This window comes from Odocoileus virginianus, chromosome 2 (genome assembly GCF_023699985.2).
Source record: "Odocoileus virginianus isolate 20LAN1187 ecotype Illinois chromosome 2, Ovbor_1.2, whole genome shotgun sequence".
In the NCBI taxonomy this organism is placed as follows: Eukaryota; Metazoa; Chordata; class Mammalia; order Artiodactyla; family Cervidae; genus Odocoileus; species Odocoileus virginianus.
This window is the reverse complement of record NC_069675.1, coordinates 28,230,643-28,257,164: the sequence shown is the minus strand read 5'-3', so window position 1 is coordinate 28,257,164 and position 26,522 is coordinate 28,230,643. Positions and strand designations below refer to the sequence as shown.

Below are 26,522 nucleotides of genomic sequence, written 5' to 3'. Positions count from 1 at the left end.
CAAATTCCTGTGGATTATATTCTTTAGGAAGTCTTCCTCTTGCCCATTGGGCTGTCTTCCTATATGCCCCTGGGGTCATTCTTATCATAACTCATTCTTCTCATGGCACATTTATAGCACATAATAGACTGCTGGTATTGTGATCATGGTTTCTAGGGTGACCAACCACCCTAATTTAACTGTAACTGCCTGGTTTCAGCAATATAAGTCCTATGTCCCAGGAAACCCCTCAATTCTAGGCAAACCTAGATTGTTAGTCACCCTAAATTGATATCTTTTTTTTAATGAATAAATGAGTAGCAGAGTGTCAATATCAAAGTTAATGACACTCAGCTTTTTCCATGTGTATATGAGCACAAGCGCATTCAGTAAGTCTAGAGGATTCAGTGTTTTCCCTGTACTCTTCACTCCTCATCAAACTGACGATGCTGTGGACAAGACATTCTCATGACCTGGTTGTATTCCGGTCCCAGCTCTGTTTTGCCCTGTAGTCCTGGAAGGGGATAGCTTCCTTTTCTCAACCAGGGCTCCTTATCTGAACCACAGAACAAGAAAATCATCTGAGTACTGTTTTCTCATCTCTTTCCAGGTTGGTGTAAAAACAAGTTCTATTCTAGATGCATAGGAGAGGAGTTGATGCACATTGTCAGTGCCTTAGGGCATTAAGGGCTTAATTCTTTCACCTGTTGAGAATCACACAGGACCTGCAATCCAGAATGCCACTGTGGGACTTCCCTGGTGGTACAGTGGATAAGAATCCACCTGCCAATGCAGGGGGCGTGGGTTTGATTCCTGGTCCAGGAAGATTTCACATGCTGCAGAGCAACTAAGCCTGAACACGACAATGAAGAGTAGCCCCTGCTCTCTGCAATTAGAGAAAGCATGCACAAAGCAACAAAGACCCTGCACAGTCAAAAAAAAAAAAAAAAAAAAAGAATGCCACTGAGATTGTCCTCTGCCTTTGTTCATAGCATAGCTGGCTGGAAGATAGAAGCTACAGAAAGGAAGTCAAAGGATGGGGCTTGTGTTATCTCTATTCTGCAAATTGAGGAACTGAGGCCTGGAGAGGAAGTGAATTATTATTTTCCCAGGATAGACAGAGGTAGAAAGCTGTAAGATCTCACCAGTCAGGAGAGAAAAGTAGACAACCAACCTCCCAGGCCTTGATGCAATGGTTAGTCACCGACTTTGCTTCTCAGCTGGCAGTTGCCAAAGTCAAGCTGCACTGCATGTCATCTTGTGGAAGACAAATGCTCTATAAATAAATTGATTTGGAACAGTCTCAAATACACAAAAACCACAATGTCTTTAAATGTATGTCTTGACTTTTTTTTCCCCCTCATTTTCTTTCTCCTATTGAGAGGTCAGCAAGGAAGGTTCTGCAAGAGAGGCCTTAATAAAATTCAACCTAAGAAACCAGGAAGAACTTTTCTGTATTGTCTTTAAACAGACATATTTCATTACCAAATATTTGTTTAAAAGCTCTTTGATTCAATACATCTGTCTGTAAGCATGCACCTGTATATTATACTCAAACTAGTTATACATTATACATCAATCCCTTTAAAAATCCATTTTCTAGAAGAACTGATTATTCATTTTGTCATTCAATTTCTGATCATTAAAAATTTCACATGTAAAAGCACTGCCTACTGGTGGGGTATTGTATAAAGAGAGAATATTCTTAATGATTAGCCTGAAGGAAAAAAAACTGTTGATGGCTCTTCCATCGAGGAAGAATCAGAGACAAATGTCTGAGGAAAATCTTAGACTTGGGTGATATCAGAATGAAGGATACTGGGAGAGTGACCTTAGGGCTCTGATTTCACCTCAATTCTGACGCAGTTACCCACTTTTAAGTAACATTCTCAGTGGTAGAGTGTGTTTCATTCGTGAGTGAAAGTAGCTCAGCTGTGTCCAACACTTGGTAATCCCATGGACTATAGCATGCCAGGCTCCTCTGTCTATGGAATTCTCCAGGCAAGAATACTGGAACGGGTTGCCATTCCCTTCTCCAGGGGATCTTCCCAACCCAGGGATGGAACCTGGGTCTCCTGGACTGCAGGCAGATTCTTTACTGTCTGAGCCACCGGGGAAGCCCATGTTTCATTGGTGGGTAAGTTAATTAAGCCCTCCCCCTGTGACATCAATACATCACCAAGTTAGCAAGGACAATAGAAGCACACGGGGCGGGGTCCAGAGTTTTTACTGCATAGTCATTCATCTGACAGGAAGGTCACTGGGTCGCCAACACTAATCGAAAGAGCTCTTACTTCGTGTCTGATTCACATGACTGAAAGAAAGAGAATCCACCTCTGGTCTAGTGAAAGAAATACTTTAGATGGCTTGAGAAAATGTCTTAGCTTGAAAATGTTCGTCTCTCAGTGTCTGCCTCTTGTGACCCCGTGGACTGTAGCCCGTCAGGGTCCTCTGCCCATGGAATTCTCTAGACAAGAACACTGAGTGTGCAGCCATTCCCTTCTCCAGGGGATCTTCCTGACCCAGGGATCAAACCTGGGTCTCCTGCATTGCGGGCAGATTCTTTACCATCTGAGCCACCAGGGAAGCCTAAGTTGTTTGCTGCTAAGTCGCGTCAGTCGTGTCCGACTCTGTGCAACTCTATAGACGGCAGCCCACAAGGCTCCGCCATCCCTGGGATTCTTTAGGCAAGAACACTGGAGTGGGTTGCCATTTCCTTCCCCAATGCAGGAAAGTGAAAAGTGAAAGTGAAGTTGCTCAGTCGTGTCCGACTCGTGGCGACCCCATGGATTGCAGCTTATCAGGATCCTCCGTCCATGGGATTTTCCAGGCAAGCGTACTGGAGTGGGTTGCCATTGCCTTCTCCAGTCTAAGTTGTTTAAAGCGGTTAAATTCCACTGAGGCTTTCCAAGTTGGTTCAGGTAAGCTGTTAAGAAAGCATTTTGGTCTTGTTGGGCATTCTCGAGGTATTCTGGAGGGAACCTTCTTCTCAGTAAGCAGATCTTACCTTGGTTTGCTGAAAATGCTATTCATTAGGTTTTACAAGGTTGTGCTTTTTACCGGAAAATTATAAAGGTTTGTTGTGGCCTAAGAAGATTTTTTCTGGGCAGTGATTCTACCAACATTCTTGAGGAACTGCAGTTTGAGCATGAATTGCTAGTTTCTTCCTAACTTCCCAGCACTATCTCCTGAAGTGGGCTCACCCTGGTAATGCCTAACCAATGACACTCCTCCATTGTGCCATGTAATTGCCTTCCTTTGTTCTTTCTTTCATCTGAACTTGCTGCTCTATTCCTCCCTGCATTTTAGCTTTTTCCTCGCCCATTATCATGTCAGACTCCATGTAGGAGTCATGTTCTCTAGGAACCCTCTTTGGAACCTCTCCTCTGTGCCTTCTAAGCCCCCTCTAAGGTAACAATTACATTATTTTCAAATGAGTTTATATGGTAGGTAAATTATTGCTATTCACTTGTTAAACATTCCAGGTTATGCACACCCTTGCTTATTTTGGGTGGGACCAGAAAGTTATGACCAACCTAGATAGCATATTAAAAAGCAGAGACATTACTTTTCCAACAAAGGTCTGTCTAGTCAAGGCTATGGTTTTTCCAGTGGTCATGTATGGATGTGAGAGTTGGACTGTGAAGAAAGCTGAGCATCGAAGAATTAATGCTTTTGAGCTGTGGTGTTGGAAAAGTCCCTTGGACTGCAAGGAGATCCAACCAGTCCATCCTAAAGGAGATCAGTCCTGGGTGTTCACTGGAAGGACTGATGCTGAAACTGAAACTCCAATACTTCGGCCACCTCATGTGAAGAGTTGACTCACTGGAAAAGACCCTGATGCTGGGAGGGATTGGAGGCAGGAGGAGAAGGGGACAACAGAGGATGAGATGGCTGGATGGCATCACCAACTCGATGGACATGAGTCTGAGTAAACTCCGGGAGTTGGTGATTGACAGGGAGGCCTGGCGTGCTGCGATTCATGGGGTCACAAAGAGTTGGACACAACTGAGCGACTGAACTGAACTGAAGAAAGTAATTGTTTTTAAATGGGGTATAGGGGAATGTATGAAACAAGAATGACAGAATGCTGTAAACTGGTAAACCTGAATGATTGGTACTTTTCTTGTTATACTTTTCTCTCCATTTGTATATCCCTGGAGAAGGGAATGGCTGCCCACTCCAGTATTCTTGCCTGGAGAATTCCATCGACATAGGAGCCTGGTAGGCTACAGTCCACTTGTATATAGTTTATATCTGAAGTGTTCCAAATTAAAAGTTCAAAAATTAAAAACATTTTCATGTGTGACAAAATGCATATAAAATTTACCATCATAACCATTTTAAAGTGTAGAGTTCAGTGGTACTAAATACGTAATGTTGTGTTACCATCACCATCCATCCCCACAACTATTTTCATCTTGTAATATTGAATCTCTTATCTATAACCATTAAACAATAACTCCTCGTTCCCCCTTTCCCTGACAACCATCATTCTACTTTCTCTTTCTGTGATTTTTGACTATTCCAAATACCTCAAGTGAATGGAATCATACAGTATGTGACTTTTTGTGACTTATTTCACTTAGCATAATGTCTGTGAAGTTCATCCATGTTGTGGCATATTTCAGCATTTTTAAAACCAAATAGTATGCCATTTATGTACAACAGATATATACCACATTTTGCTTATCCATTCATCCGCTGATGAACACTTGGATTGCTTCTACATTTTAGCTGTCTTGAATAGTGCCAGGAACATGGGTGTGACAATATCTCTAAGATCCTGCTTTCAGTTCTTTTGAGTATATACCAAGAAGCACAATTACTGGATCATATGGTAATTCTATTTTTAATTTTTTTAAGGAACTGACATGTTATTTTCCAGAGCGGCTGTACCGTTTTACATTCCCACCAACAGTGCACAAGCATGCCAATTCCAGAGCTAATTTCTATGTGGCTTCAAAAATGTTCATTTAAACCCGAGAGATTAAAGACTCAAAAGGGCAAATTCTTTAGGAAACTCAGTATGATCACATATATACAATACTATGGTTTTATTATAGTAACCACTGTGTGTCTACCCTGTACCACGTACTTCAACACTTTACCTGGATGCTAATCTTTATATGATTCTAATTCTTGTAACCTTTCAAGATAAGTATCGTAACCTCCATTTTACAAATGAGGCTAAAGATTAAATGACTCATCCAAGGTTATACATCTAACAAAAGTGACCCAACCAGTACTCATACCCAGGTCTCACTCCAAGCCTATTCCACAGTATCAAGGGACTATTGGAATTTCGTATACTGCGTTTTTTAAAAATATTTTTCCCCTCTGGTAAATTTCCCCATGATGAAGGCAAAGGGGAAGTATAAACGGAAGTTCCTTCAGGATTAGTCAGGTGAGCAGCTGCATTCGCCCTTACCAAGATGTTCATGGGCTTTGTGGGCTCAGCTGGTAAAGAATCTGCTTGCAATGCCGGAGACCTGGGTTCGATCCCTGGGCTGGGAAGATCCCCTGGAGAATGAAAAGGATACCCACTCCAGTATTCTGGCCTGGAGAATTCCATGGGGTCAAAAAGAGTAGGACACAACCGAGTGATTTTCACTTTTCGCTTTGTGGGGGAGTTACACGGTAAACATGTGGCCTCCACAAGGCAGATAAACGAGGATGAGATGAAGAGTGCGGGAAAAGGGTTTCACTGGGTCTTTCAACTTCATTCTTAATCGCTATTTTCGTAGACCCCCCTACACCGGGGCGGGAAAGCGTTCGTGCAAATGTGGCGAGGAAGGATGGGTGGAGGAGGAAAGCTTTCCAGCCAAGCGCAGTTGCCAGGACAGCGCTGCCCGAGCCGCAACGGCAGAAGCTGCACCGCGTCCCGGCAGCGGCTGCGAGCCCCAGTGACGCATTGCAGGTACGAACCAGCCAATCAGAGGAGGGCTCAACGATCATCGCGCTGGGCGTCGCTACTACGATGCTCTTCCGCGCCGCAAAGTAGCGCCTCTCAGGCGCCACTCCACCGGCTCTTCAACGGCTCGCTAGGGAGTGAAACACAGTTACGTCATCCGTTCGTCCCCTTCCCTTTATCTTTTGCATCGTCTATCACATAATTGTGGATAAGAGGGTCTCGAGAGGAGTTGGGAGGGGAGGGGGTTGGCCGGGACTCGTTTATGATGTTCCGTTATCTGAAGTGTGGCGGAGGGATCTGGCGGAGGGAGGTGTTTATGAGGCGCTGGGGGCGGAGGGGAGAATTAGTCCGAGTGGAGCGAGCGAGCTGACTGGTTGTGTGGTTGCGTCCCGGAGACCGGTAGCGCTTGCAGCATGGTGAGTGCGTCGCTAAGCTGCGGGCGCTCGGCCTGTAGGGGGGTAAGAGGCTGAAGCGAACTGACGAAAGGGAACTAATCTTTCTCACACTCTTTAGGAGTGGTCTTCGCCAGGGGGATGGCGCGCCAGAGGCTGGGGGCGTCCGCGGCGGTTGTGTCGCAGGTGCTTCCCAACCCCCACTCTCCTCAGGGAGGTGTCCCGTGGTGTACTGGGGGCCAGGCGCACCGCCCCCGGGACCTTGGGGCACCTTAGAGGCTGGATGTGTATGGAGCTGGGGCGGGGGCAGCCGGGGTAGGCGAGGGTTAAAGGGCGGGAGGAGCCGGAGCGCAGAAGCCTTGGGTCGGGCATCTCAAAAGGTCAGCCAGGGGCCGTATTCAAAAGCCCAACGGACGGTTGGTGCGGGCGCCAGGAAGCGCCTTTGTCCGCGCGCGGCCGCCATGCGCCGAGGGGGCGGGCGGGAGCGCGCGAGGCCCGGGGCGAGCGCCCGCGCCGCCGTTAGCCAACAGCCCCCGCGTGCTGGGCCGGGAGGGAGCTGGGGGCGCGCGAGCGGGCGGGCGGACAAGCTTGAGTGGGCCGAGTCCGCGGGGAGCGGCCGGGGGCGGGGCGGGCTCGGGACCGCGGCCGTCGCCCGCCAGACCCGGCTCGAGCTCCAGCTGCTGCGCTGGCACCTGCAGGACTGCGGAGGTCTGGGCGTCCCGCGGCGCTGCGGGGTCGTCCGGTAGGGCAACGGTTGAGGAGGGCAGCTCGTTCGATTCCCATCCCCCACCCCCACCCCCACCCCTCCCCCTCCCTCCCCTCCCTCTCCCTCCACTCCACCCCACCCCACCCCCGGCGGCGAGAAGGAAGCTCGGTGAATCCTGATCTTTCTGCTACATATGGGCCTTGAGGCCTAATTCCAGCTCGCAGGCTAAATATTTCTAAAAAAATTTTAAGTGGTTTTGTCGTTGAAGGAAATGACTATATCTGAAGTCAGGCGCAGCCTCGCACTGCGCATCTCGTTAGAGAAAGCCAGAGACTCCAGCTGGCGTTTGAAAGGCGTTTTTCTATTCACTCACCGAAAGCCATCTCCGGGGTGACTCCCGTTCTGTTGCCAAAGTCGATCTTACCCTCTAGTAACAATCGGAAGGATGCCTTTGACAGGGCCACAGTCCTCTTCTGAGTGCTCACGTGCACGTTGAAATGTTTAAGATCCATTAACACTGTATTGCCCCCGCTCCAACACCCTTGAAAATAACTCCTTTTAACCGTAGCAAAAATGCCAGGTTATTTTTTAGGTGCGGTTTAATTCATTTGTACATTAATGGCTGTCAAAGACTATCGTGACAGAAGAGTATATTGGGGGACGGGATTTTTAAAAAGCATTTTCCTGTCACTTGAGACCGGAACTCCTGTTCTTTCCTGTTTAAAAAAAGTCTAATGAGAGCGGTAATTTGCAATACTTATTTTGTGGTTCCTTCTGCCAAGTGGTTACAGGCGATGGGTGTGTCCAGGAGGCAAGGTGACATCTTAAACAGGAGTTGGGAATCCTTGCCAACTGAAACCTCCACCCTGTTATGGGTGTGGGGAGAGGAGTTCACATTTGTTTGATGTACTCGTTCCATTTTGATATTTTAATTATTTTATTCTAAATTTGAATATGCTGGTGGAATTTATTCTTTTAGGTGAAAATAGGCGTGTAATTAAGGTTCTGAATTGTGGGGTGAATTTTTTATATTAAGTAAATGAAAAATAAGTTTTGTTTCTAATCAGTCTGATAATTAAATCAAGATCTCAGATTTTCTTGATGAGGCACAGTTTGTATCTAACCTTTCGTGGTCCTTTGCCAAAAGTAAGCTCTTGTAGTTACTGATCACATCATTACTGTTTTGAGTCATTGTTAACTAAATATTGGGGACTCATCCTTGCTAAGTCACTTCAGTTGTGTCAAGACTCTTTGCAATCCTATGGACTGTAGCCCTCCAGGCTCCTCTGTCCGTGGGATTCTCCCCGCAAAAACACTGAAGTGGGTTGCCCTTTCCTACTCCAGGGGATCTTCCCAACCCAAGGATCGAACCCTCCTGTCTTATGTCTCCTGCATTGGCAGACAGGTTCTTTACCGCTGGCGTAGGTAATTTTATAATTATAAGACCTGAAGGTTTAAAATTAGGACTCCATAAAGTCAAAGAATGAACATTTATTTGATACGGAATAAGTTTGCTCACGTGGCTCTTGGGTTTACACATAGGTGATACATGGTCGTTGAAAGGGAGATTGATTAAGAAGACTTGAAGCAGGGGTGATGAGATAAGTAAAAGATGTGAAGACGTGGAACTTTTGGTCACTTGAATCTAAATAAATACCCATCGAACAGCAAGAAGATCTGTTTCTGTTAGACTAAAGAAATTATTTATGCCACTATTAAAGTATTGAAAGTTCTAGGTTCGGGTAGACTGATCAAATTAGGCCTTTAGTAAAGGTCCTAATTTTTAAGTAATTTCTTCTAGTTTCCCTTTTGGGCCAAGATACTGTATAGTAAGTGCTGTTCTATCAGAATTAAAGGTATCTTTTAAATTCTGTTGAAATAACTTAGAGGCTGCTTTTAATATAGGTGAAACAAATGCCCTGACTTCTGAAACTAGAAAAATTTTTGCTTAGCATGGAAGCCTTTGTTGTATCTAAGAAATACTTGGAGTAAACAGGAATGAATGCAAAACGAAAGCTTGTTCCATTTCAAGCCTATGGACTCACATTTATTGAGATAAGAATTTTGGATTATTTTTATAAAAGCAGGTATCCATACCTGCTTTTGAATGCCATTTGGGAAATGTTAAATAGGTACATAATTCCCTTAAGGTCACACATGTAGTCTAGAGTAGTGAACTCTGTTTTTCTCAGTGTTTACAAATCACCTGTGGTTCTCAAAATGCACAGTCTAGTCCAGTAAGTCTCAGCTGGAACCTAAGCATATACTAACGTTTGGGAGCTTTCTCTAGAGTTGACAGTAGCAGTTGAAAGCGATATTTGTAGAAATAAAGGAGTAAGAAGTAGTCATCTCTCTAGTGAATTACTCTTCACTGAGGTAAACACATTTTAATGAGCTTGAGTTTTCCCAAAAGTATAATTCTTCTAGTTCTTCTACTAAGAAAATGACCCTATGCATAGACAAAAATAAGAACCACATTTATTTGCATGTCATTGGAAAAAGCTTACAAATTACAGTGCTAGGGAGCTTTGTGTTTTTACTTTCAGTAGTCTTTAGTCTGAAAGTTACTGATGAAGGTTATTTTAAAGCCTTGGACTATGGGTTAGTAGTAAATACAAAAGGTTTTTTTCTTCCTAAAGCCTTCTCAGCTTTCATATGTGACTCTTCCCAAAATCTCCTCTGTTTCAACTTGTTGGAAAAACCCCACTGTCTCAGTTTCTGCATGTAGCAGTCATTCTTTCAGCTTTCATATATATTCCTGTGTTTTACACACTTTTGGGTTAACATTTTTAGTCCTAAACTGATTTCTCCTGCCCCATTTGTTCCTGGGCTTGTGGCCTCAGTTTGTGGAAATAGATTTTCTCATCTTAAAGCAAAGTTAAAAAGGAACATGGAGAGTTTGCTGTAAAGGGCTTGATAATGCCCCACCTGTCTACCTTCACTGGAAGTTGAACTAGTCAGGTTGGTGTTTATTATTAACATAGTAGGTTCTTTGGTTAATTAACTTACATAAAGTAATTTTCACTGAACTTTTGGGGCTAGCCCTTTATATATAGCTTCTAACTGCACAATGACTCTGCAAGGTAGGTATTAATATTCTGTGTTATAGGTGAAGTTGACAATGAGCGGTTGAATAACATGTCCAAGGTCACATGGTGGCAGAGCTGGGATACTAAACCAGTGATGCCTCAAAGCACCATGCTTTTTTTCTTCCACCATGCCATGTTACCCTTCTTGTAGAAATGATAGAAGTCCTGCAGGATGGAATTAGACCAGAGGTAAATCATCTATAGCCTCTAACAAAGTAAAAAATAACAGTGGATGGGTTTTAATTCTTATTCATAGAGAACACAGTCTGATTTTATACCAAATACTTGGAGAATTGGGATTTGTAAGGCTAAAAGTAGATTCTAAAGACCTTGCATTTGCTTCAAGGTCAAATCAAAATTGGTCACGCAAAGAAATTTCTTTTTTTCTGGGTTTCTTCTCAAATGCTTTCATGCTGTCCCCTAGAGAAAATGTGAATGCCATCCTGTATTAAGGTTATTAGCCTTTCCAGGGGTGTGTTCATTTAAAATGAAACCAGGCAGTGTTTATTTTTCTTTCATACCAATAAGTGAATGAATTAATCACAGTATTCTTGACTTCCTGTAGGTAGGAATGTTAGCTAGGAAGCTATTTCTTGTCAGTACCTCTGGATATATGTTCCAATAAGCAGTGCATGTCCACGGATGAAGGCCACATGAGAAACAGGGAACCTTGTTATTCTGCAAGTATCTTTATAGTGTGCTCTGAATTGAAAACTTGAGGTATTGGATATGTCCAACAAGTGTTTAATTCTGACCCTACATGTTAGTAATTTTGTACTCCTGCTCCCTGAAATTTAACCTTAGCCTTTTCCCCCATCTGTAAGATAGAGTATTAATGGTATTATTAATACCATTTAGGGTTGTGAAGATTGGATAAAAGCAACATATATAATGGGTTTCAGCAAATGCCTGAAGATGCTTTTTTTTTTTTTTTTAAAGTAAAAACAAGTAACTCCCCCCCCCCCCCATTTGCTAAAAACATCACAAACCTTATCACTTTGGAATTTTAAACATCAAAAGAAAATGAATAAGTGGACTTAACATTTTGTAAATAATGTCCTTCAAATATTCAGAATCCTGGATTCTCTGCAGTTGCATGGCAGGTGAGGAGTAAAACTGGTAACTTTCATGTTGCCCCAACCAGTACAGCTTGGATTTTTATCTTTTTGATAGATAAGAGTTTTGCTTAGTAATCTTTGGGTTTTTTGAGGTTTGGAACAAACATCACATGTCCAAGTGAAGTATTTAATCACTTATAGGGAAAGTTTAAATGTAGTTCTTGTTTATTTTTGATTTGGTGGAGATTTCTGGTATTAATGGTTTTTATCTACCTGAGGAGATGAGCTTAAGTTTAGATATACTAACTTTGAAAAAGGAAACAATGCTTCTTTTGCATCTGTCCTTGCTTTAGAAGAGTACAGTTCCAATTAAGCTTTGTACTGTTAGTGTGCTAGATTTGCTTTTTTAAAATTTATGTAAAATTTAGACTTTCGAATATATTCTGAAATATTTTCACATCTTAAACTTGGGGGCAAGGTAGCTTAGCTTTGGGGATAAACCAGAGCGTATTTTCTGCCCACCCATGTTTGGTACTAAGGAGTGAACTAAATGAAGTTGAGAAGTTTATGAAACCAGATGAACTCTTAAGTGTTTTAAAATTTGTTTCTGTAACTGTTAAACTATATACTGTCAAGCCACTTAACTATTTCTTTGATTTCTTTTTAGGCTGACCAACTGACTGAAGAGCAGATTGCAGGTGAGAAATAACTTTGCTAGGTTATACCCATTGAATTTTATAAATTGAAAAGCCATTCTCAAAAAAAGATATTTGTATGAAAGAATTGACTTTGATCTGTGTAGTAGATGGGAACAAGTAAGTATAATGTAAGAGAGTAATTGAACCTGCTCTGGCAAGTGAGAAGGTAAACTTGACTGTGAAAGATGTGTGGGGCTAACTGTAGTTAGAGACATGTTTTAGGTTATGTAGGTATACTTTTGAGCCTGGTGTTGGGAGGCTCTTTGTTTTGTTTTTCTTGAAGTTATTTTAGTCTAAAGATTAATTCTGGGCAGTTTTTAACTCTGCAACTTCAAATCAGTCTCCACAAGAAAAGAGGCCAAGTAGTAATTAACTTGAAATGTTAAAATCAGAAAATGAATGTTGAATATACCGTGGTTTAAAGTAGCTGATATTTTAACCTTAGAATTGCATATATGGTCAGTCAATCAGGGAATAACCATTTCTCTAGTGAAAAACTTAGATCCAAAAGTTAGTATTCTGTTTTATAGATGCAGCAAGTTTGAGTTTTATCTTAAAAGCAGTGACAGCTATTGAAATGAGTTTAGAAGTCTTGTATCCTTTAGCTTGCTGTGGAAATGTGAAATTGTTACATAAAACCTGATGTCATCTTGTCATTATGCTGAACCAGTAGTACTTTTGATTTTATTCTAATATTTTTGAGGTGGCTAGTTAAGAAAAGGTTGGGGAAACTTCTAAATTTTTTTTTTTTTTTTTAATTTCAGGGTTGAAATGCTTTTCAAACTATTCCTTGACTTTGATTAGAGACTTAGTAATGAAAGCATCAGGCAGTTTTAACTGCAATGGTTTTCCTGATAGGCAAAGAGTTTCAAGTGCTCAAAAGCACTGAAGCTTTTTTTTTTTAAAGCTAGAGAAAACTGAGAAACCCAGTTGGAACTCTGGTATTACTTTACTACCCCACACTTCACACACAGACTTGGCAAAGCCAGAAATCAATAATCTCAAATTCTCATCACAGATAATATTTGCTTGGACTGTATAAAGTAGAAAGCTATTAGCATTGAGGACCAATTTGACAGGTTTTTTTTATTTCTTATGTGCATTTGACTTAAGCTGGGAATTTGCTGTTTCAGTTTGGTAAATTTGTGTGTATAGAGTATGTTGAAGTAGTCAAGCAGAGCTTTGGAGATGATTTCTTTTGTTCATATATAGTATTTTAGGTGTATTGATGAAATGTAAGTTATTCTGTAATAGTTTTTTATATATGACTCGGACTGTTATTTGCAATCTTAAGTTCTTACCTTCTCAAATAGACCTGTCTTCTTTGCCTTTGTTTCTCTGTAGTCTCAGGTAATTATGCATGGCACAGCATGTTCACTTTAGGGTAGATAGTGAATTATTCAAAGTGCCAGTTACATAGTTGGTGCTCATTACTCCTTTCCCAAACACACATACAACTCTTTAAAAAGTAGTTTGTGTCTGTTAAATACAAGAGGATCAATCCTCAATGGTTGATAGCATTTTTGTAAAGAATACTTAAAGTTCATGGAACATTGTCCTTAAGATAAATTCTGTCTTTTCATTGGTTCCTATCATACAATTAAATTCTAGTGAGTAGCAGAAAAATCTGTTCTTAGGTTCTTTGCTTACCCCACCTTTTCCTAGGCTTTTAATAAAGCTGTTATTGGAGCCCAGGTTTTAGTGAACCTTTAAAGTAGAGGAGCTAAAGCTTTTACGCTACTAAAATAAAAATCCTTATTTCCTCTTGTTTCCCTACTACCTCCCACACAGTAAGGACTGAGTAAATATTTCCTGAAGAGAGAAATTTTCAAAGATGTGTGCCACACAGATATGTTCTAAAGCAGTACCTACTCTATACTAACAATTACTCTGCCTCCTCCTAGAGTCCTTTACTTTTGAGTTGCAAAGTTGAATATACTAAGGTACTTTTTCAGTTAGCTTTATTTTCATATGCTGACTGATTTAAAATTCCTCTAGCAGGTAACTTGGCCTAGAAAAATGTACGCTTAAGTGAAGTGCCTAGAATTGTTTATGTTACCCTGGTGTTAAAGAGCAATCCAGAACAGTCTAGTGTGACATCAGTAATAACAAGTGAATTTTGTTGATGACTTGCAATGATGTCGTTAGTTGTTGGTATTTAAAAGAAAAATGTAAAATAATTTTTTTCTTTAAAGAAATTTATGCCTAAACTTTTAAATTTCGGTGTAGGGATAAAACTTACTTGATTAAAAAAAAAGTACTAATTTTACTCAATAATAAAGGCCTTTAAGGATTTAACTATATGGCCTTTAAAGGATCATTAAGTTCAGAATTTTATAAATAAATAGAAATTGGTTAACAGGCATTAGATTTTTCTTGTTTCATGATAACCTGTTTTAATAATAATGTGAATTTATGTAAAACATAGAGAGGTATCCTGTGGTTGCTAATGAAAATCTAAAACAAGTAATAATATGACTTCTGAAAGTTTCAACTTAGGCATAGCTAGAATAGATTTTGGGAGGTTCCATCGGTTATATTGAAGAAAGCTGTTCTGTGATAGGACCTGTTTTCTTACTGTGTATTGGAGTTATGACTCCTAGGTTTATATTTCAAGTCATTTCTGGAAATTACTTGTTTAAAATGATATGCATCTATACATGAAGATTAAACAAGTTCTGAAGCACAGGTGGTGAGCTATAAAAGGTGAATTTAAATTGTATTTTTCAGTTTATTTTTATTTCAGGTTTTTACAGGTATTTCTGCCTGTTGAAATTTAGAACATACATAAATGTGTAGCATGCATCTTTCAGAATAGTTTTTTAAATTAAGTCATTTAGTAAAATGATTATGATAGTTATATCTGATATTTCTAGACAGTATTTGTACCTCCTGTTTTTTAAAAAAACTTGGGTAAAATGGAAGTATTTTCATCAAATTCTGCTCTTTGTAGGAATTACTGATTTACTTTTGTCATTGAATTGGTCTAGGTTAGTACTGCATATTTTCATAAGATTCAGTGGTTTGGTTCTAAGCTTCTAATATCAGGTGAGTTTCTCTGAAAACAAGTAACATTTAAATGGAGTGGACTGTTTAGCATTGAGAGTAAGTAGCACTTACTACAGTGATACTAGTCTAAAGCTAAACAATTAAAAGAATCAAAGCAGAAGAAAATAATGGGATAATCCAAAATGGTAATATGACTCAGGTACTTGTGTGGGTAATTTTAAATAAAGAACCCATTAGGAGGCTATTGTGGTAGTCCAGATAAAAGATGATGGGGCCATAAACCAAAATGTTGGATGTAGAGATGAAAAAAAAAAATCAAGGCAGTATTTAAATAGCAGAATTCAGCAGGCCTTGTTTCAGGGGAAAAGAATTAAGGTAACTTGCTTGTGTTCTTAGGGTTGCTATATATGGAATTCATTTTAATTTTTTCCTTGAGGTCAGCTAGGGGCTGTAGGATGTCAGAAATAAAAATAATACTTTGAGAGAGATGAGTGGACTAACTGAAGTCTTCATCATTAGTGGGCGTAGACGAAATGGCCAAGGAGAGAGAAAAGGATAAGAAATTTGGTCAGATCTACATGCAGGAGACAAATAGCGAGACCCTTTGGCAGTGTAAGGTTACAGGAAAATGACATCATCTCTTTCTTGATATTTAAGTACTTGCCAGGCATAGTTCAATGTGCTTTACTTATATTAATTATTTGGGAAGTAGATACCAAGTGAACAAGTGAAAGTCGCTCAATCATGTCCAAATTCTTTGTGACCCCCATGGACTATACAGTGCATGGGATTCTCCAGACCAGAAAACTGGAGTGGGTAGCCTTTCTCTTCTCCAGGGGATCTTCCCAACCCAGGTCTCACATTGTAGGTGGATTCTTTACCAGCTGAGCCACACGGGAAGGTACAATTTGCCCCAAGTAACAAAAATGAGGACGCTGAGGTGGAAAATTTGCCCATGGTTCCATTACTAGTTAGTAGCAGAGCTGGAATTCTTTTAAGCCCAAGCAGTTGAGTTCCCGATTCTTTTAGTTTCTGTGCTTTATGTTTTTGTATTTACTTGCTGATTGAGCCTAATATCTCTATTCCTACTCGCTTTGTTATTAGCTCATTAATAGGCGCTCTTGCACTGTTAAAGTAAATTTCTAGTTTCTCGGTATTTGGGTATCCTAGACTGTTCTAGTAGCTTTCCATGTAATTTAGTGGTGAACTATTGATAGAAGCAACATTATTTCACAATAGTATCTTAAAGATTTTAGGCAATAATATATTTCATTTTGTTGCAAGCTCCGAATTTATATTCTGAAGAGAGGTCTAAATTATTTTTGTTTTCAGTGATAATAACAGTTAAAACTGGCCATACATACCTTTATCATCCCATTGTTAACATCATTACAGATTATTTGGTGATAGTCTCTTATGTCCTCCAGAAAAGGAAACTAGCTTAATGCATGTTCTAAAGTTTAAAGTTTTTTGTTTTTAATTTAGTAAGTGATTAAATGGACTTAATTTTTACTTTTAAGGATTACTGTAAGTAGTACAGTTGCTGTATAGAAATAAACGTACTTGGTAACAATGGTTTCCTTTTCTATTGTGAGTGCAGGTTAGATCTGTAATTGAATTGTGTTCCACAGAGCAGCTTCAACAGAAAATACAGAAGCCAGACATTTGGAGTTTTTAGGTTCTGCTTTTTCAACAATTTGACTTTTATCTAGTGTAGATTTTGGAGTCCCTGTGAGATTTTAGATGGAAAAAACTCCCAGGTAGATCAGTATGAGCATATGATTAGCTAAAAAAGCTTGAAATACCACAAGGTTTTCCACCTAATCCTTCAGGAATAAAAATCCCATTTCAAGTCCTATCTCCATATAATACCTTTGCTTTGAGAGTTGATTAATACATTTCGCTTAGGTTACTTTATTTTTAACCTGTACATTTTGACTGTGTTTTCTTTTCAAACAGAATTCAAAGAAGCTTTTTCACTATTTGACAAGGATGGTGATGGAACTATAACAACAAAGGAATTGGGAACTGTAATGAGGTCTCTTGGGCAGAATCCCACAGAAGCAGAGTTACAGGACATGATTAATGAAGTAGATGCTGATGGTACGTCTTTTTAATTCTGGGTTTGAGAAGAGGGAGTTGAAGAAGTGGCATTTAAATTCTATTGTAATACAATATTTCAAATATTGTAATATTTCAACCAACACCATCGCAGGTAATGGCACAATTGACTTCCCGGAATTTCTGACAATGATGGCAAGAAAAATGAAAGACACAGACAGTGAAGAAGAAATTAGAGAAGCATTCCGTGTGTTTGATAAGGTAAGTATTTGAAACTGGATTTGTTCCGTTTTAATTTGAGGATTTTTAAATATATTAGGATCTCTTAATCTTTGAAGACTTGTTTTTGTGATTATTTGCCAACATACTTTAATATCAAGCAAAAGCTTTCTGAGAATTTAGTGTAGAAGGAGATTTCCTAATAACATTCTTTACCGACTGAGCTATGAGGGAAGCCCAATAGTTGTGTGTGTGTGTGTGTGTGTGTGTGTGTGTAATATATATATAGTATTAGTTTTGTGGCAGAAGAGGTATTGACTTTGGAACTAAGAAATCGTTAAATAAAGGTTTGTGTGGATTTCTGAAGTATATTTTGCTCCCGAATGTGAAGTTTAGTAAACTTCTTATCCAGCTCATTACATCTATAATATTGCTCAGACATTCTACTAAATTTTTTTGTAGGATGGTAATGGCTATATTAGTGCAGCAGAGCTCCGCCATGTGATGACAAACCTTGGAGAGAAGTTAACAGATGAAGAGGTTGATGAAATGATCAGGGAAGCAGATATTGATGGTGATGGTCAAGTAAACTATGAAGGTAAGTCTTTTCACTGTCACAGCCTTATCCTGTGCTTTACTATCAGATTCTACCCTTTTAAAAGAAGCACTGCACTCCAAACTAGGATAAGACAATTTATGGTAACCATTGTGGAACAGTTTGAAGAGCTTCTTCTAACTTATTTCAGGATCCTCAGAATTAAGGTGACTTTAATGTCTTTCAATGGATTCTCCTTCCCTCCAATTAGCTTTAAGTCTGAAATTATACATGCTTCAGAAGTATCATATATGGTAAACTAAAGCAATAATTTGGTTTGTTAATAATCATAAGTAATTTTTGATTTATGAAGAATCCAGCCTTAGCAGTAAATTAGCTTTCCTCTGTACTTTATAATTTTGAGGAAAGACAGGGGAGTGGGAACTGCTCAGTAGTTGAGTAAGTGTGATTGGTTTTGACAGACTTTTGCCACTGACTCAACATCTTTGTATACTTCTTCTTTTTCAGAGTTTGTACAAATGATGACAGCAAAGTGAAGACATTGTACAGAATGTGTTAAATTTCTTGTACAAAATTGTTTATTTGCCTTTTCTTTGTTTGTAACTTATCTGTAAAAGGTTTCCCCCTACTGTCAAAAAAAATATGCATGTATAGTAATTAGGACTTCATTCCTCCATGTTTTCTTCCCTTATCTTACTGTCATTGTCCTGAAACCTTATTTTAGAAAATTGATCAAGTAACATGTTGCATGTGGCTTACTCTGGATATATCTAAGCCCTTCTGCACATCTAAACTTAGATGGAGTTGGTCAAATGAGGGAACATCTGGGTTATGCCTTTTTTTTTTTTTTTTTTTTGAGTAGTTTTCTTTAGGAATTGTCAGCATGTTGTTGTTGAAGTGTGGAGTTGTAACTCTGCGTGGACTACGGACAGTCAACAATATGTACTTAAAAGTTGCACTGTTGCAAAACGGGTGTTTTATCCAGGTACTCGTACACTATTTTTTTGTACTGCTGGTCCTATACCAGAAACACTTTCTTTTATTGTTAACTTGCTTTTTAAACTTTGTTTTAGCCACTTAAAGAAAATCTGCTTATGGCACAATTTGCCTCAAATCCATTCCAAGTTGTATATTTGTTTTCCAATAAAAAAATTACAATTTACCCAACTGTTGCTCTGAATCTGAGTCATTTAATTAATTTGATGTTGAACAATTTTGATAGTCAAATTGGGGGTGTAATTTCTTCTACTTGGTATAATTTAGATATTTAATTTTTTTTTTTTTTTTTTTTTTTTTTACTATTTAAGACGGTGGTTAGTTTTTAGATTGTGATACTTCCTTCAAAAGGTTTAACTGAAAGATTAAAAAATCTTGTATAAGTGTACCTAGCATGGGGACTGACGTAGGTATTCAGTGTTGCCTACTTTTATAATTTACAGCTTTGGCTTCCATATTGACTTCAGCCATGCAGTGATTTTTTTAAATATTTGGGCTTTAAAACACAAAAATCCAAATTGGAGCAGGGGATAGTTGTTTTACCTGTTTTCTGATTTTTACTCAGTGCTTTTTAATTCTACTACCATAAAAGAAAGAATTTTCTGTTGTGCTTAACTATCTTCAACATGTTTTACAAATAAGATATCTTTGGTAGTGGCTTGATAGTAACTAAACTTTGTTTTATTTAAAAGTTTTCCTTGCTTCTAAACTATTGCTTTCTTTGTACAAAAGGTGGCTATCAAGGTTTCTGTTTTTCTAATTACTTTTAAATACTTAATGAAAGATTCCATAGCAAACCAGAGCCAGGATGAAAACAATGAAGTATATTCCTTGATTATTGTAGCCACAAGGTTTTTAATTTCCTAGAGGGTGATTTGTTTGACAGGTTACCATGCATTGTTGACTACTTTAATACCAATGTTACTCTGCCAGAAAACTGGATGATCGTGAAGGAAAAGATAGGACAAGGGAAGTTACAGGAATTGGTCATCTTAATAGGGTGTTATTACATATTAGGCAGGCGATAAATAGGAAGACCTTCATTAGATACGAGTTTCATGTGTTTTGTGTGCTATTGAGGCACAATAATCTCCAGAATATTAAACATGGGCTTATTGAAGCAGTAGTCAGATCACTGCTCTGTATAACCTTGAAGAGGGCAATACTACCTGAACCTCACTTATCTTACATGTAAAATGGGTGTAATTTACCCAGGTGGTTTCTGACTTGGCTTTTATAATAATCTTAGGTAAAGCACTTAGCATAGAGCCAGACATGACTGAGCACACACACACACAGCACTTAGCATAGTTCTTAGTATTTGTATTATATCTATGCTGTTAATCAGTTACGATCCTTGTAAAATGAGGGAATTAGGCAAAGTTAATATTGGTGCTTTTCTAGTTCCGATAGTTTGGAGTTGGTAAGGTGGAAGGGGAAAACATGGTTTGTGGTTACTTGCGTGCATCTCATTGCTGATTTTATATTGTAGTCTTCATAAAAGTCACACAGTTAAGCATTACATAATCTTACTCAAATCAGAACTATAAAAACCATTTATTTAAAGTCAACCATATTATGTTTTATATTAGAAGCATCATAGTAATTATTAATTTTTTCTCAAATCTGTAGCATGTTTGCTTTCAGATGGTTAACCAAACTATCACTGTGCAGTTAAAAATGATTCTACAATATGAGGTATTTTATCTAGAATTTTAAAAAATGTGATGCATAGCATAGGCACTGTTGATCTCTACATAGTATAATCTTGTATTCACAAAGAGAATGGCCTCCTCCCTTTAAAACTGCTGTTATGGTAACCTGAAAATCAAACAGTATACTGTACAAGACTGTTTTCTTAAGGGGACATTTTGTTTATTCTACATACTTAGTCTGTTTTATTGGCAAAGTCCTTGAAATCATTGACCCATGCTGTTTCTATTTTTGCAGTACCCAAAACTATTTTCTCATCTAGGTGTTCCCTTATATTTCATACCTTCTATGGGTTTCTGGACTTCTCTGTACCTTTCATCATATTCAGTCTCTAGGGTACCAGTCCCTAGTCTGCTGAGCCAGTTTTACAGGCTCAGCCAAAATAAGAAAGTAAAATGAGGCACAATGATGGACTGGCTTAATCACTTTTGGTGAAAGTTCTGTATTTAACTTGTCTCTTGGTCTTACGACTTCAGCTTTTTATTTCAAACCTGGTGCCTGGCTCCTCCTGCCCTTTTTCCTATTTTTAAGGCTATGTTAAATGAATTTATTGAATAGTCCCAGTATTTTAGGAGAAATTTAATGGTGTCCTCTCTTGCTTCCCAGAAAAGTCACCCACACAATCACCTGTGAGAACTTGTTAGAGAATCTGTCTGTATTTTAACAATATTTCCAGATACTTCATGTGCATATTTGGAAAGTGCTACTATAGTCCATTTTCTGGTTTTAACTTATAAAAAGAAAACTTCCTGTGTTGAAAGGGCTGAGAATTAGGACAAAAACCTGTTTTGGATATGTTTCAAATTAGGGGAGACATGATTTGTCACAATGAGTCCCTCTATAAAGATAGGCACAGGGTCCTTCAGGTGACTTAAAGGAGTTGACCCTTGAGGGATGCCAGGCCATGAAGAAGGGAATAGCATTTCAAGCTGAAGGGTCAGCATTTGGGGAGACATGGTGGGTGGCATGTTTGGAATTTGTAAGTATACATCAGATCAGGAGGTTCTAATGGGAAGATGAGACTAGATGGTAAGTTTTGCTTTTGTTCTAAAGGCAATGATTATTGAATGCATTGTGCCAGATCGTTCCAGATTTCAATGAAGTTAATCATAAATACCCCATGTGGGTACCAATATATTTCACCTCTATAGACAAACACAAATCAGCAAATAAAAATCCTGGTAAGGGAGAAGAGGGATTCAAGAAGAATGGAAAAGAGGAATCAATGCAGTGATGAACTGAAGTCAAGCTTGCTAAGAGCTTGAAAAATCCCCATTGATTTTGGCAACTGAATAACTGGCTAGTTTATTTACTAAGTGCAGTTTTTAACTTAAAAGATGTGTGATGTCAGATTAAGATAGTTTCAGGGAAGTATGGGGCAGGTTAAGAAAGAAATGAATCCACACTGCTCTTGAAAGTGTGACAGGAAGCAGAAACTCCATGGTATAGTAGACGGTTGGGGGCACTGGAATCAGGCCTGGATTTGAACTCTGTTCTGCCACTGTTGTGTGATGCAGAGTCTGCTGTGCTAAACTGTCCAAGGAAGCCTGTTTCCTCCTGCATAAAATGGGATTGATACTTATTTCACAGGGTTATTTTGAGGATTAAATACATGTGAAGTATTTGGCACACGGCAGGTATTCCATAAAATCAAACTATTAAGGTTGAGGGGACGTTTGTTTTTAAAGATGGAAATGTATATAGGTTGAGGAGCTACAGCCAAGATAGGCTGACAATGAAGAGGGTCTATAAAGAGGGTAAAGGGTGGTCTGTGGTTTCACAGACTGTTGTATCTAGAGCTCATGGCCCTTCTCAAAGCAGTGACACTCCAGAAATTTCCTTCTGGATAAATTTAGAAACTGATGCTAAGGTTGATTTTTCCTCAGCATGGAGGTGATTTGGGAAAGGGCTGATGGAGATCTTGGGATGCTCTAGCTCCTTTACAAGCCTCCTTGGCACAGGCTCTTGGTGACTCCTGAGCCCTCTAGATTTTCTTACCATGCACGGGCGTGACGGTCTTGACCGATTTCGCTAGGCTTGGCGCGGGCCCTCCAAGTGTGTGCCTACCTCCCTTCCCCCACCACCAGAGCCAAACCTACTGGCAGGTCTCCTGCGCATGCTCGGGAGCCGGCGAACCGAGGCGTCTCCTGGCAACCGGACGCCAGCCTCGGCCTAGAGTGAAAAGGCAGCAATGGATCAGTCTATCGCCATCACCTCCACCGCAGTAAGGAAGACCTGAGGCATGGGGCTTCTGCCTTGGCCTCGGTACCGCCTGCCTTCCCTGCCTTCAATTCTCAAAACACTGTTACCCCTGCTGGGCTCTGCCAAAAACACCAGCTGTCTATTCCTGGGTCCTTGGGCCCCTCCGCTCCCTACCTTCACGTGTACGCTTGCAGTCCTTTCTTCCTGATCACTGAGTGCCCTTCGTTTGCTTTTCTCCTGCCTAGCTCTCACTTATCCTTACCCTTTGTGCTTTGTTTTCTGTCCTGGTTCCCATCCTCCACCCCCCATCTCAACCTACTGCTACTTGCGCTGGACAACTGCTTTAACAGGATTCTTAGATTTCTTCGTTTCCCTCCCTCCGCCTCCTCCCCCACTCCCCCACTGTCTGCCAGGGGAATGGGTTTTTCCTTCCTTGGTCTATTGGACACGTTTTTGCCTTGCTTCCTACTGTAGTATTTATAAAATATTGTAAACTGTCTTGTTTAGTTTTTAAATAAATTTGGGTGACGGATGTTTAGCCTAACTTGAGTAAAGTAATTCACCCCTGAAGTGAATATGAAGTGGGAGACAGGGGAAGTTGAGGTCACCTGTCTTGGGCTAAACAAAACAACAGCTGCCAGATACCTTCCTTCAGATGTATCATGTTTACTTTTCCCTTCTTCCCACTTCATTTCCCTGGTCCTAGGTAGTGGTGGAGACCTGTCTTAACTTGCCTGAAGAAGTTCAATTTCTGTGTCTATAAATGTCCAACAGAGAAGATTCAACATAAATCTAATAAAGGGAATGTATAGGAAGAAATTCAGACTTAGCAGTGCATATGAAGCAATGCTTTTTCAGAGAAATGCTTATATTTCATAGTAAAACTGAAGCCCAGGGTTACTTATACGTGGATATATGTTAGGAAGAATGAATTATATCAGTTTACTGATTAGATTATTATTTTTAATGCCTTGTTGCTTGAGATGACCTGTATTTCATAGCAATTAAAAAAGCATTCTAAATGAAAGTAAAACTCAGCATTTTAAAGATTTTACCTAGTGGAAGTAACAAAAGGAAAAAACTAAGCAACTGTGTTCTGTTGTCCTCACTGTTGACAGTGAAGCCGAAACAAATATGGGATAATGATAAGTGGATGTACTTTAGAGTACTTAGAGTGTAAGACGAGAGTGGCCTTGGAAACTGAGGAATATAAAAATAACTTTCTTCTTAACTTGGCAGATGAGGTATTAAAAATAAAAGCCACCACTTACTGAGTCCTGGTTGTGGGTACAGGTCTTTATGATGCCTTATTTTTGTGCCAACTCTGGTGCCTTTTGTTGTCCTCCTAAGAGAAAGCTGAGGTTCATGGGGGTTAACTTGCCTAGTACACCTAGGTAGTTGCTGAGCTGGAGTTCAAGCCCAAATCATAGCATATGGAAATCTAGAAAATGGCACTTTCAACATTTGCTATATGGCCAGGAATTTGAACCCCAATATTATATTAATTGGATGTCTATACATTTTTACCTTGAGCTCCCTGAACCATAAATCGTAATAACATTTATGCAGTTTTGGGTTTACATAACTCTTTGCTTCCTGCTGCTGCTAAGTTGCTTCAGTCATGTCCGACTCTATGCAGCCCCAGAGACGGCAGCCCACCAGGGTCTCCCATCCCTGGGATTCTCCAGGCAAGAATGCTGAAGTGGGTTGCCATTCCCTTCTCCAATGCGTGGAACTGAAATGTGAAAGTGAAGCCACCCAGTTGTGTCCGACTCATAGCGACACCATGGACTGCAGCCTGCCAGGCTCCTCCGTCCATGGGATTTTCCAGGCAAGAGTACTGGAGTGGGTTGCCATTGCCTTCTCTGCTTTGCTTCCTAAGAGCACCAAATTTTGTCACCTAATTATTCTTATGACATCTTGGTGAGATGGGGACGTTTCCGTTCAGTTCAATTGCTCAGTCGTGTTCAACTCCTTGCGACCTCGTGGACTGCAGCACGCCAGGCTTCCCTGTCCATCACCAGCTCCTGAAGTGTCCTCAAACTCCATCAAGTTTGTGATGCTGTCGAGTTGGTGATGCCATCTAACCATCTCGTCCTCTGATGGGGATGTTTATTACTCTAATTTACCCAAAGGAAATTTAGATACTTAAAAAGCACTTAAGATCTTAAAATAGCAATTTAAGGAAATATAGGCAAAATTGATTATGGAGCTCTTGTTTTCATTCAGGGTGACCAGTTTCATACAGTATCAGTTTCTTCAAGTACATGTTTTATAAGTGATATTTAACTTCTAGTGATCACTTCTGAAATGAATAAGCATATTTTTATGTTTATTAATAGAAACCAACTCAGAAGTCATCTTTTGAAAGAGAAGGATGGTGGAGAATAGCATTAACAGTATGTATATTTTCATCCTTTCCTATTTCCTATTTAAATCAGTATTTGAGTCTGACCTTTTAAATCATTAATACTTAATTTTAAGGAAACAATGGTGGTTCCAATCTACCTGGGCTCGTTTTATATTTATAATTTTAGTATCAGACATGACTGAGAAACTAAACTTTGAATGCAGTAAAAGCTTGGAAGTAAAACAACTATAGGAGTCTAGGTGTTTTACACTACAGGTTATCTTGATAAAGTCAGCTAAGCTTACACATTCTGGAAAGGTGTTTGACTTCAGTTTTTATCTTATTTAAAAAGTAAGAGCCTATGATAGCTTGTGTTAACATGGTCAATGTGTGAAAGCAAGATGGTCATATATGAAAGAAAGATACATTATTTCTGTATGGCAGAAATATTTTCTATTCACACCTTTCCATAACAGAGGGGCCCTAGGGACCAAAGCCTCTTTGGAACTGAACTAATTTTAATGGTATAACTGAGTCAAGTGCTCAGTGGGAAGATGGCCTTTCAGCCATACTGTGGTTGTGATTTGAAAGTCCCAAACCTCTTCTTGGATTAATTAGACCATATGTTCTGCCAGTTCACCCTCAGTCTTATGTTATTATCCTGTAGCTTCTCACTTGAGGGTTAGAAAGAAACACATGGTATCTACTAAACTGAAGTAGGATAACTTCTATTTAGTCATGAAACTTATCCAGAAGGTTTTCATGAGAGACCTGACATTTATAGTCAAATAGAATCTCAAATTTAAGTATCTTTGAGGCTACTTTTTAAAAAGTTAAAGCTTTACCTATGGCCATAACCCATTTGCTATAGTTAAGCAATTGTCGCAGAAAGGAAATCATCATGATTGTCTTGAAATGTTGTTCTGTGGGGAGTGTTTACTTGATGGAATTTTATTAAAACATTTCTCTTAAGTAAAACAAAGAGAAATACTACTTAGGAGTGACCTTTGAAAGAATTATGCTTTAGGAGATGTTACCAGTTTAACATACTAACTTGAAAAATGATATCAATTCTCCACAGAACACTCCTAATCCTGGCACTTACCACTTGAAAACTTTTATTGAAGAATCCCTGTTAAATCCAGTGATAGCAACCTACAATTTTAAAAATGAAGGAAGGAAAAAACCACCTCTTTTGCAAAGAAATGATCCGGTGCTGAATGACCTTCCCCAGTACATGCCTCCTGACTTCTTGGAGTTGTTAAAGAAGCAAGTGGCCACTTACTCATTTAAGGACAAACCGCGGTCAAGCCCCAGCATGCTGGTTTACAGAGATCAGGTAAAGTGCTGGTAGCAGTTGGCTTTGTGTGGGAAAGCTATCAAGAGGCCCAGAAGAAAATATTCTCTATACTTAGATTGTATCTTCCCCAGGAGAAACTGAAAATCTGTAGGTGCCATATTTCTTCCAGAAATCAAACAAAGCGTGCTTCACTTGCAAATACGTCCAGCAAGATGTTTCCCTTCTCAACCTAATGTGGACACAGGAAATTTTTTTTCCCTTGCTGGGGACTCTTGGTAGG

At 39.5% G+C, this 26,522-nt stretch overlaps 2 protein-coding genes across 12 annotated transcripts in view; both read left to right on the top strand.

Moving 5' to 3' along the window:
- Window positions 1-6,225: 6,225 nt before the first annotated feature.
- CALM2 (calmodulin 2) lies at window positions 6,226-18,853 on the top strand. Of its 3 annotated transcripts, none has more exons than XM_020888887.2 (6): window positions 6,226-6,309; window positions 11,806-11,836; window positions 16,805-16,948; window positions 17,061-17,167; window positions 17,588-17,723; window positions 18,189-18,853. In XM_020888887.2, exons 1-6 carry the CDS (start codon window positions 6,307-6,309, stop codon window positions 18,215-18,217), a joined length of 450 nt encoding a protein of 149 aa, XP_020744546.1. In that variant the 5' UTR covers window positions 6,226-6,306; the 3' UTR covers window positions 18,218-18,853. The 3 variants fall into 3 exon arrangements, with proteins under 3 accessions (XP_020744546.1, XP_070334044.1, XP_070334039.1); XM_070477943.1 differs by having other exon boundaries at window positions 6,292-6,351; XM_070477938.1 differs by lacking the exon at window positions 6,226-6,309 and adding an exon at window positions 6,412-6,471.
- A 3,627-nt stretch (window positions 18,854-22,480) lies between these two features.
- STPG4 (sperm-tail PG-rich repeat containing 4) overlaps window positions 22,481-26,522 on the top strand; it is a 34,465-nt gene continuing 30,423 nt past the window's right edge. For 6 of the 9 annotated variants that reach the window (XR_011491779.1, XR_011491781.1, XR_011491778.1 and 3 more), the window contains exons 1-3: window positions 22,481-22,614; window positions 24,935-24,991; window positions 26,024-26,281. Coding sequence is in view for 3 of the 9 variants with exons in the window: in XM_070477901.1 (XP_070334002.1) it covers window positions 22,582-22,614; window positions 24,935-24,991; window positions 26,024-26,281 (348 nt within the window). In the remaining 6 variants the exon portion in view is untranslated. The remainder of the gene's footprint in view (window positions 22,615-24,934; window positions 24,992-26,023; window positions 26,282-26,522) is intronic. The other 3 variants (XR_011491775.1, XM_070477904.1, XM_070477914.1) reach the window with 2 other exon arrangements.

Coding starts and splice junctions, on each gene's coding strand:
- CALM2 (XM_070477943.1), top strand. CDS start 6,307: ATGGTGAGTGCGTCGCTAAGCTGCGGGCGCTCGGCCTGTAGGGGG. Junction 6,352..11,805: donor GGCGCTCGGCCTGTAGGGGG/GTAAGAGGCTGA, acceptor ATTTCTTTTTAG/GCTGACCAACTGACTGAAGA. Junction 17,724..18,188: donor TGGTCAAGTAAACTATGAAG/GTAAGTCTTTTC, acceptor CTTCTTTTTCAG/AGTTTGTACAAATGATGACA.